Source organism: Rhipicephalus microplus, chromosome X, assembly GCF_043290135.1.
Source record: "Rhipicephalus microplus isolate Deutch F79 chromosome X, USDA_Rmic, whole genome shotgun sequence".
NCBI classification, from domain to species: domain Eukaryota; kingdom Metazoa; phylum Arthropoda; class Arachnida; order Ixodida; family Ixodidae; genus Rhipicephalus; species Rhipicephalus microplus.
The window spans coordinates 448,673,333-448,685,311 of record NC_134710.1 but is presented as its reverse complement, the minus strand read 5'-3'; the positions used below and the strand labels follow the sequence as shown (position 1 = coordinate 448,685,311).

The 11,979-nt window shown below is 40.0% G+C and overlaps 1 protein-coding gene across 2 annotated transcripts in view; it reads right to left on the bottom strand.

The window, feature by feature from the left end:
* LOC142776628 (uncharacterized) overlaps window positions 1-11,979 on the bottom strand; it is a 34,700-nt gene that overhangs the window by 19,072 nt on the left and 3,649 nt on the right. The window contains exons 2-5 of one of the 2 annotated variants that reach the window (XM_075880597.1): window positions 9,977-10,019; window positions 8,522-8,713; window positions 7,928-8,012; window positions 1,042-1,218 (exon numbers count right to left, since the gene is read on the bottom strand). In XM_075880597.1, the coding sequence (XP_075736712.1) occupies window positions 1,042-1,218; window positions 7,928-8,012; window positions 8,522-8,631 (372 nt within the window). In that variant the 5' untranslated portion in view covers window positions 8,632-8,713; window positions 9,977-10,019. Of the gene's footprint in view, window positions 1-1,041; window positions 1,219-1,399; window positions 2,555-7,927; window positions 8,013-8,521; window positions 8,714-9,976; window positions 10,020-11,979 lie in introns of those variants that run through there. The other variant, XM_075880598.1, reaches the window with a different exon arrangement.

The following is an 11,979-nucleotide window of genomic DNA, read 5'->3' as shown; positions in this document are numbered from 1 at the left end:
AATTCTTGTCTTTTATATAAGAGGTCTCTTATAAGCAGGGTATCTCGTATTAATTTGCTTATCAAGCTGTATTTTACTGTAGGCACACTGCTGCCTCTTATAACCATTTGTGTCATATGGGTGTGCCTCTTATAAATGAGCTCGAGTGTACCAAATATGTCAATGAGCACTACAGTCTATTTATCACCCACATAATGGTGGTGCACAATCTCAGTCGGTTTTTTTCTGTCAAAACAGAAAATTCATTTGGTATTATCGCGATTTATTTATTTGTTTATAAATGCATGTACACGGCACATCTAGTACCCGTCTCATGCTCTGTTGCATTTTGCACAACTGAGCACAAAATAAATTTCCCCATAGCATGGGTGACTACTTCATTATAGTATTAATAACCGATGACTACCTGGACAGCATGTTTGCATTGGCTGCATTGGTTACTCTTGGCCACAGACGTAAATTGCACACAGTGCCACTTTCAGCTCACAGCACTTTTCTGTGATCATAAGGCCAGCTGTGTTGACAAAAACCAACAACTTGGTTCTGCCTCTGACTGTGCTTTCTGAAACCAAAACTGCAGCTGATTGCTACAAAATCTTCACCAAAATTTAACCATCATGCACTCAAGTAATGAGGAGTCCCACCTATGATCAGTGAGTTGCTGGCTACTTACTGTAACAGGAAAAGCTAAAGACATTATTTTTGTAACAGTACTTCGTAAAAAATAAACTGCTCCTTTCACTTTTGCCTAGTGCTGACAATTCTGCATATTGAGCCACACCTACCAATTGAAAGCTACTTTGCATAACTTCAGCTTGCACCGTGGCTGTTTACTGAATATCATTAACATGTGCAAGACCGTTTTCTTCCAAGTGCAGTGCCTTAAAATATAGATAAAAGATGCTGCTGAAGAATAACCATAATTTTCTTGCTTGTCCATACCAAATGTTATTGGACAACTATTATGCTTGTGGCATTTATCTCCTTAAAAAAGCCTTTTGAACCAAAGATTTTGTACCGTGAAAGTATTTAGATCATTACCATTCTTTTTGGGGGCCTCGAGAGCATAGTCGGCACAGTCCACAAGCTCTTCATAAACCCGTCCAAGTGCCGCTTCTTCCGAGCGGCATCAACAATTTTAGCAGCTGCAGCTGCAAAAGAGTGCTCCAAGGCATCCACTAGCTGCACCTTTGTAAACAGCTGGAACTCCAAGTGGGCCTAAAAAAATAAGGTTACAGTGAAAAGTTACCATAATTTTTTTGGTGACTGTCATAGCAAGATATAAAAAGTGTGATATAGGAGAAATTATGCACTCTCCTTTGCAAACTCAAGAGCCACAGAATGCCATTTATTGCTGCTTCCTTAGAAGTTCCTTTTCTATTTTTATTCCTTAGGCGATATTGCTGATTTATGCATGATTTATTGAAAACAGGTAATAGAACCCTTGTGAAAGCCCAATGCCCATTTCTTTTTATTAGTATCTCAAAAGCTTATTTATTTGAGTTAACCATGATAACGTTTATGAAATTTCTGCAAGATAAGATTTATTCACAAAGTCAAAACATTTTGATGTTGCTATGAAGCACTTTGTTCCTTTCACTACAATGACTATTTAGCTGCATACATGATAAATTTGTTGCCGTAATTTGAAACTTTCTAAAGGAGTACCAAAGACCTTTTAAAAATATCATTTTTTTGTTTTTAAGCGGAAATTATGAATCTTGAAGTCAAAAAAGAAATGCTGGCACTTATTAAACTATTTTTTTGGTTTACTACTTTTTAGTTTGATTTACCGAGAGGTACTTGAGTCTGAATACAATTATACAGAGAGAGTTACATAAAACTAGAACCATGTTTTGCCACTCACAAATCCTGGTTGATAATCGTTTGCTGTACTGCTACACAACTGACACAATCACCTACTCACAAACTAAATCAATAAAAAAATTAGGTGTGGAGTAAAAACAACAAGCAACTTATTCAAAGCCCTTTCAGACACACGAACATATTTTAAGTGTTGCGAGCATTTCCTAACTTCTGCCTTTATTTCAGCAAAATAAAAGTAAAAACTAAGTTCTTCAAACTTATACAACAAATCTCAGATAATAGCATTCTAAGCAAAACTTTCACAAATTTAAGACTTATTTTTAATGTCCTGCAGGGTGATGGTAAATGCAGTTGTGAATAATATAACTGTTCTACAGCTACATATAAAGGTGTGGCCAGGAACTGACCAAAGGGTGCAGGTAAGCCACGCGATTGTGCCCTTTGAAGGAATGAGTCCTGCAACACAGACCCAAATCACTATACCATGAGGAAATAAGTGAATGTGAAGGCTTACAATGGTGCTTGTTGTAAGTTCTGGATATTTTTCCACAACATCAGCCACACTTCGAATTTCTTTGGAAATTCATAATCTTCGCTCCGAATACGTTCCGGATATGGAGTCAATGAGATATTCATAGTTCGGACTGGCTTTTAACATTTCTTTTTGCATGCCAGCAATGTGAGCTGCAATGCTGTCCTCGTCCTCAGCATTATTGAGGTTTAAAGCCTAGAGAAAGGACAAACTTATTACCTTTGTAAAAGCAATGCTGTCATGTAGAGATGCGCAGTGAATGTTTGCATGCACTAGTGGGAACAAGTTATCCTTTACTTGATTTGGCATTAGTAGAGGGGTTTAGTTGTGAGGAATAACAGAAATACCAAGGGCCAAGAAGCACACTTAGCCTTGATGTTAATTGACTGATTTGTGGGGTTTAACGTCCCAAAACCACTATTTGATTATGAGAGACGCCGTAGTGGAGGGCTCCGGAAATTTTGACCACCTGGGTTCTTTCACGTGCACCCAAATCTGAGTACACGGGCCTACAACATTTCCGCCTCCATCGGAAATGCAGCCGCCACAGCCGGGATTTGATCCCGCGACCTTTGGGTCAGCAGCCGAGTATCTTAGCCACTAGACCACCGTGGCGGGGCTACCCTTGATGTTAGCTTCTGCCTTGACACCTGGTTACACACCCACTAGCTGGAAATAGCAGTTTTCTCTTGCCGAGACCACTCAAGAGGTCCAGATTGAACGTTTCTTTTACACTGTGGCTGTTAATGAGGTATATATGTGCATTTTAAACGTGGAATTATCAGTCAGTGTCGCCAGTAGCTGTGGCGGCAATTGTGGAACATTCTTCTTCCTGCCTGGCCACTTTTCTTTCTTAACAATCCCATAACATTCACTATTAATAACATCCCCTACATTTCTCTTGGCATTATTGTCTGTTAGTTCTCACTAATATTGCTGCTGTTACAAGGTATTTCGAAGTGTGTGCAATTGCAATCATGCTGTGGCATTCATACTTTAACAAAAAAAACCTCAATAGATAACAAAAATATCAATAGATAACAAAAAACCTCAATAGATAACGATGACAGTTATCCCTTGGTTCCTACAGCCTGCCCTCCTGAAGATTTTATATGTCAAAACGGCGTGTTATCACTGTTGGTCAGTGTGCGAGACAAGTCATCTAGTGGACCAGATGGCATACCCAACGCATTCTTGCGCAGATACGCCGAACCAATATCTCACATTTTAACTGAAATTTTTCGTTTGTCCTTAGCGTCTGCCATTTTGCCTTATGACTGGCTGGTTGCTCGCATATTGGCCACGCACAAGAAGGGCGATCGATTACGGATAGAAAACTACCGCCCGATCTCTTTAACGTCTACATGCTGTAAATTGATGGAGCACATTGTTGCTCACTACATAACAGACTTTCTTGAACGTAACGGCTTACTTTCCGAATTTAAGCACGGTTTCCGTAAAGGGCTATCGACGCACACACAGCTGATAGCTATGGTGCACGAAATTGCCTCTGCCCTTGATTCGGCCAGCCAGATTGACTTAGTATTCCTCGACTTCAGCAAAGCATTCGATCGTGTTCCTCATGGTAAGCTTATAGGCAAACTGCTAAACATTGGTATACCCGATTTTCTTGTTAACTGGATTAAATCTTACCTTTCTAACAGGACTCAATATGTGGAGATCTCTGGGTGCTCGTCAGGCGCATTACCTGTCTTATCGGGTGTTCCACAGGGGAGCGTCTTGGGCCCAATTCTCTCTTTAATTTATGTAAATGATATAACTTCAATTGTCTCGTCTGATGTTCAAATACGATTATTGCTTAATTTTTAGAAAAATTACATGTACTGAGGATCAAATATTCTTAAATGATAGCTTGACACGTGTTGGCCAATGGTGCACGTCGTGGTCCATGAAGTTAAACTCGGACAAGACTGTTATACTGCGAATCACAAATAAAAGAGAGCCACTTAAGTTTTCTTACTGTATCGATGGAGTGACTGTTAAAGAAAACTCAGAATACAAATATCTAGGGGTGACAATTACCAATACGTTATCGTGGTCTAAGCACATCGAAAATACCTGCGCAGCTGCCATGCGCAGGCTTGGGTTCATAAGGCACAAACTTAAAGCTGCCCCTACAGAAGCAAAATTGTTGGCTTATAAGACCTTAGTGTTACCTAAGCTTGAATACGCCAACATTGTTTGGGACCCCTTTTCTAAGAAAGACAAGCAAAAGCTAGAAATGGTGCAGCGCCAGGCAGTGCGTTTTATTTTCAACAAGTACAGATCCACTGATTCCCCATCTTCGTTGATGGTGCAAAATGGAATTTCAACCTTAGAGCAGCGACGTAAGCTAGCCCGCCTAAAATTTTTGTTTTCACTTTTTCATGGCCACCTGAAGCTTAACGCAAACCCTTATGTCAAGCTGTTCTAACCTCGAGCATCGAGACATCGCCACTCACACAATCTTCTTCCTTACAAGGCCTGCACAAATCTATTCAAATACTCTTTCTTCCTGCGGACAATTGCGGATTGGAATGCATTACCGAGTTCGGTTTTCTCTGCGCGAACTGCGGCTGCTTTTTCAGCGAAGGTGTTTGCTGCCCTAGAATAATTATCTTCTTTGTTTCAGAGGTTTGCTGACCGATTACTGGTGCTTTTCTAGTTTTTGTGTAGCTCTCGAACGGTTGAGGATGTTTTAGTCGTGGGTTTTTATTGTTTGTTGGGAAAAGTGCGTATTTGTCTTTTACGAGCTCTACTGCATAATACGAGCTCTACTGTATAATGGTTTTGTTTTGCTTGACCTAGAGACAGTGTGATCGTTGCAACTTTCTAGTTTACAATGAGTTTTGCACTGTGCAACGTTTTTTCTTTACCTGAAAATGTGTGTATAAATGTCTGTATGGGTGTATTTGTTTATATATCTATACTGCACGTGTGTATGAACAAAGCATGGTTATTGATATGTATTCACCGCTACCATGCGATACATGTAACTTTCCCATCTGCCCTCCTGCTTGGTCCTTATAGGACTGCAGTATGTAATAAATAAAAAATAAATAAAAAATAAATAAAAAATAAATTGTACCAACAGTACGACTTGTTTTGGCATTTTGACTTAGCTTTAAAATCTAGCAGTTGCTATGCCTCCGCCCATCAGATAGACAACTTATTTGTGGCAAGATAAGCTTTAAGGGGGTATGGTAAGAAAAAAGAAGAGACTCTAGCAGGAGACTAGTTCTCACTCAATGTAGCCCATGCTCCATAGGATTCTTTTTTTACAACAAGCCAGTTTTAATAAAGCTTTATTGAAGAGTGCTCTAAGATAGTATGAAATGCCACCTGTGCCATTCATCTTTTTTTTTTTTTTTTTTTTACCTAAGGCAGCGCATAGCTCCCATACTTCCCACTCCCATAATTTGCGTGCCATAGACAATTTCATGTAGCAGCAACCAATTAAAAAAAAGGTAGCTGTTTTCAGGACTAGCAAGTGTAAGATTCTATAGCAGGAGCTGCTTCCGTGATGACACCTGACATCATGCTTTTGCACCACCACGCATGCTCAGAAGTTTATTTCGTTAGCAGCCTTGACAGTCAATGAACAGTTGGTAGTTAGCCCTCCTCTGTCTTTTCAGTGCTTTCATGTTTCAAGCATTGTGCCAGGATTAAGATGTTCAGTAAGCATAGGCACCAACTAGACAAGCAGCAAGTTCTTCTAACCAGAAGCACATCATGGCTACCATGCGATGACACTGTCTGTAGACAATGATCCAAGAAATAAAAAAGTTTGATCACCCTTGCAGTTTAGTACTACTGATTTTACTGAAGCGTTATGCTTGCTGGCTTTACTTGTTATAGATTCAAAAGAGAGGAAATTGCATGTCTATCGATGTTGTCAGCTCACTTCATAGATGCGATTTTGAATTTTAGGCTCATTTTGAGCAAGAGTCTGTAGTACTCCTTGCAGGACAAAAAAAGGGTGGTGGTGGCATAGGTGGCATCACTCTACTGGTTTGGTGTTGGGCAATTAAGATAGTGCTGTGTGGGAATACCCCCCAATCATCAATTTCTCTTGATTTAAATAGACATGAAACCAGTTCTGAGAGGTTTCTGTAATGATACTTTAACAATATACACTGACTTATTTGTCTTTTGTCCCTTTAAGATGATACCCACTGAACAATAAACACATTTGTACATACAGCACTGGGCCTTGTGATTCTAAAAGGCAGCTTATTTTGAGGGCTGCTTCTTGATCTTTTCGGTGGTGCAGCACTGTTTTCTCCTTCATTGGCCTTCCTAAGCTTATATCTTTCATATTTTCCTTTGAATCGGAGGCCCTCACACCATGAATCCTACAATGTTGTACAGCCACCAGTCAAAACAAGCAAAAACATTTCTCCACACAGACCCTAGTTATCAGGTATAAAGTTTGGTTGTGTTGTCTGACAGTATGTACATTAAGATTGGCAACATAAACTCAACTCACTCAGGTTCATTAAAAATACTTATATGTATGCCACTCAATCGCACTCAGATTCACCAATGTTTTCAACAAGGTCTACTCATACCGACCAGACTCTGTAAATTGGCTCATTCGTGCTCATTTGTATATACTCACCTAAACTTTAGAGTGAGTACTCGGATTGCACCAAGCCAAATCTGCCAGTGAAACACAAAAATGCCCCGTTGGAGGTCGCTGAAGAAGTTGTTTATGTTTACGTCACTAAACCGGTTCCAGAAACGATTTTCTTTTTTCCTCTCTTCGCTTCCTTGGCAAATTAGTCGCCACTGCAAAGCGTGCATTTCGACTACGTTGTCGCACAAAGCATGGGTACAGTTTTCTAGTGTTGCGTGACAAATATGAACCAGCACATGAAAATCTATCCGGCTGCGCGTCGGCTGCTGCTGAACGTGCTCGTCGCTAAACACCAGTTCTTCCACTGCAGAGAACGCAGCCATTTTGCAAAGCGCAGCCCATGCACAATGACGGAAGTGGCGTATGCTGCTCCTCATACTGCTGCAAGAATATGCGACTTGGCGGCAGTGTGGTAGGAGCAATATGCCTCGGAGCTAGTTGCTCTGAAACTACCAGTGAAAAGCGCACATTCGCTCTAAATGTACAAGTGAAATTCGAATTTGTCACCACAGGGCAAAAAAACTTTCCCTGAATCTACCAGTGAAAAACGCCATAAAGAGTTTGTCTATAGTTAAAGTTGGGAGTGTAGGCAGAAATATTTTCAGGGAGTGTTATACGCCACCGGTTAAAAAGTTAAAACTATGAGAGCCTGTTCCTAAACAATATCTAGTCATTTTTAGGCTGTAATAATAAAGAAAAAGGGTTGATTATTTTGCTAAATTTTATATTTACTATTTACATAGACTGAAAGGCAGGGGAGACCGGGGGTATGCAACACCCAAAAACTTTGGGGTGGCACTGAAACACCCTTCATTTGCTTGAAATACATTAACAAAAAACACAATGAACTTTGTTTGCCCAGTAATATGTCATGAATGCCAAATGCCAACTGAATTAATATACAAGAAACAAAAACAGTGCCTTCTTACATATCCAGTTCCTGTGGAGTCTTCCAAATTGGGAAACTTGGCAATGAGGGCTCTTGCAGCTTCTTCATAAAGCTTCCCAGGGTACCTAATATATGTTTGTAAATAGGGAATAAGATACATTTCGTCATGTCTTCTGACTACAGAAAAATAATGGCACCAACTTGCTGATTCAAGATTTGTCACAGTCATCACTGAATATTTACAATACAGTAATGATTGTAAAATTGAGCAGATAACAACTTCAAGTTATTTAAATTACCAGACCCGAGCTACTATTCCGTATTCACTGGCATTTTTAGGTGCATTGGCTAATTTACAAAAGCAAGCTGTGCAGACACTACTACAGGCTGTAAAAGAGTTGCATTTTAGTATCGCACTCTTAAACAGGGGTTCTGGAACTCAAATTTGAGTGAAGCAGAAAAGGGGGCACATTTTGTCATCGCATACTTTTGAAAACCTCTAAACAAGACCTTTATTATTAATTTAGGAAGGGGAGGAGGGGGAGGCTTTCAGCAGCAACACCACCACAATGGGGCATGTACCCCCAAGTGCACTGTTCCTATTTTCACAAGGCTGGCTTGCAGCAACACTTACATTCTGTAGGAGCACAAGTCATTATACAGCCACTGCAGAACTCTGCGGCGATTTCCAAAATAGTGCCCCTGCTGATGTCTGTCGATGCTCAGTTTGACATCGAGAGGCATGTTCGGCAGAAGATAAACAGTTCGTTCATCCACACAGACTGCAGATGGTATGGCTTCCTCAACATTCAGCACGTCAACAATCCTGCATAAAAATTGAGCATAAAGTGTCACACAGCCTTGACTACTAAAAAGTCGGGGGTTAGCAAGTTTCAGAAGTTGCAGATTGACACTCAGCAGGGCCTAAGTATAGAACCTAGAATACACTGGCTAATGTGTCGTCCGTAGCCTTCTAGGTGGCACCAAATTGGATGAATGCCGGCGACTGCTGCGTGGGGCATTGTGGCCCGGGTGGGTGCCGCGACGCCGCCTGCTTCTCGTAGCCCAGTTTCCCCCCAGCATTGACAAGAGGGCCGTTGCAGATTTTGTTTTTATAAAACGCAGCGATTACACTGTTCTCATAATAAAAAATGACCAGAGGTTTAGGCGTTTGTTTTAATAAAAAAACCGCTTGCTGAGAATGTTGCGCTTCGGCGTACAGCTAAAGCTGTCAGGCTCATCGAGCATCAAACTGTGGCTGCTAGTTCAAAGCAGGCAAAGGAAACATTTTACTTGTATTGTAATAATGCTTGCCACATTTTTTTTTTTTTTTTCGACATACAAACTCGAGCTGTTTTGTTCAAATGAAATACAATAATGAGGGTGTACATATAAGCGCACCGGCAAGATTCTGTCTTAGAGCGGTACGTGGGGCAGTAGCCGTTTACACACAAGCTCTAGAAACTTCTAGTCACCTTACCCCCGCTACTAGGTTCATTCACTCTTCATATTCATACGACATAAGCATATCATCCCTAAAACGTGACATTGATATTGCTAATCTTTCTGTGCGTCGCCGCATCGCCAGCCTCCGTTTGTTTCACAAGTTCTTTCACGGTTCCCTCAATCAAGCACCTTACATCATCCCACCCACACGCATATCTCACCGAACAACCCATCCTTATTCAATTGCACGCGCACGCGCTCGCACTACTACTTTTGCTGCCTCATTTTTTCTTCGCACAGCAGTGGACTGGAATGGCCTTCCCCGTGACATTGCAGCCATCACGTGTTCATCAACGTTTGCGCAAAACATTAATACATATTGTTTGTCAGAAGATCACTCTCTGTAACCTCCAATTGTTAACCCACCCCTTATGTAATACCCCCTCACCGGGGTCTTTAAGGTAATAAAGTGAAGTGAAGTGAAAGTTAGCAATGCTGACCACATGCTTGGCTTGTGCCAGAAATGTCGCACCACTCCTTCCTTTCTTAATGTTAACGTACAATCAAACCAAAACATGTGCACGCATGTGCCTTTAACACATTTTGTAAACAGATTTGTCCAATGCCTATGAAGAAGCCTTACCAATGCCTTTTGGCCTGTTTGACACTTCAGGGCCTTCGAAGCACTGTAAGGGCACAAGAAAACTTGTGGGTCTCCAAAGTGACTCGTTTCAAGACTGCATTATGATGGTTGATTGAAAGTGATAAAATACTGAAGTTGATAAATGAGTTAGTTGTGGTGTCTTGTACAATAATATGCATACTCAGTGAAAAAGAAGCAAGCATGCAAATTAGTAAATTCATAATGAAAACATAATGACATCAGTGCAAGATTGGTTGTTGTGGTAACTCACCTGCAGTTTGATCGTAATTATGGAATATGAATGTTTAAGTATCTTGAGTTTTAATGAACTGGCATTTAGTTTGTGAATAACAGTATGCTAAAGAGCATGTACATACTCTTGTTTGGTTGTACAACAACAGCGTTAGGAAATATTTTTAAACAATGAGTGGTAAAAAATTTGTGGCATAAGCCAAGAACATTATTAGCATTACTCATTTTGTAGTCAGCCTGGACATTCGAGAATAATTTAACAGACATCTGCCCAGCCAAGTATTTAAAATTACCAAGGATGTTTCACGGGACGACTACATAATAATTGCACCTGCATGCATGAGCTCGTGTCTCTCAAGTTTAATGCATGTGCTTCGTCATGGCAGAGCACGGTGCAAATACACCCAATGGTTGTCGGCCACTGTTTGGTACACAAGTAGTGCAGCAAAACAAATTTGAAATAAATTTTAATACAAAATGTTTCATTGTTATTTCCCAGTTGATGTATTATTTCCATTGCAATATAAAAACAAGAACATCAAATACTGGCTGTATCTCCCTTTGCAGCTATGATAAGGACTCCTAGCAATCTTAAAAGTAGGAATCGAGTATCTGGCGAAAACATGAAGCCCTTAATATCTACAGAAGTGTTAAGAAAGGGTAAGTGACAATTGTATAGGTAGCAAAATCACTTTCCTACAGCAAAGCAGCCAGCTGCACTAGATAAGCTGTCATGTTTAATGCGTATAACCTGCCAGAGATGAAATTTATGATACTTTTAAACATTTTCTCTTTATTTCAGTGCACTTAACATTTTAAATTTTATTAAACTAGTTAAAGATATTTAGTTCTACAAATAATGGCAACTGAATCAGATAGAACAATATTCAACTTGGTATGTGAAATCGTAGAATATTTTGCACACTCTTCGAATTTGGCAGTTTCAGAATTTACCTGGGACACATACTTCTCCATATGGGCTTTACATGTTTTCTAGAGAAAGCTTCTGGGCCATCATCGTGAAATAATTTTTTTAATTAAGCCATCATAGCAAGTGTTATACTCGTACTTCATTTTTTTTTTGCAAAGCAGTTGTAGGGTTCACATATCTCTATTTTCAAGAAATATGAAGTGAATGAATGAAAGTATAGTTAGGCAGCTAACTGAATGATATAATGACTTGTATGGACTATGACCACTGGAAAGGTGGAGCAGGTGTTGTTACACGTGGACTTACAGGCTGTTAAGGGTAGATAGACAAATCTGGCTGATTGTGTGTATGTATTAGGGCATGTCAGTTCAGATTAAATACCAGACAAAGATTGCAGGCAGCAGTCCTGATAGATGTGAACTGTTGGAAGCAGTTCAAGCTGGAAAAGAAGTGATGTATTTAATTGTGACACATTTGTTGAAACTTTGAAAACCAGGAAAGTTTCTCGAGCAGGCAATGTTAAGTGATGTTTTTGATGACTGTGACATTGCACACTGTCACTCTGCACATCTGTTTCCCTATATATTTTCTACCAAAGCCACAAACAAAGATAGATGGCAGTTAACTTGCATCCTGTGTTTCCTATCTTATGCAAGTGTCATTCTCCACTTTATTACCTTAGAAGTACTTGTTGCTGGGCAGGTTGGTATAACATTATTAGGGAAAATTCTAAACGACGCAGATGTGTGGTGGAGTGTAAATATTTTCTGTAGTTCAGCTGCGACTGACGCTCTTTTTCTGTGCTTTTTCATTTTTCCAG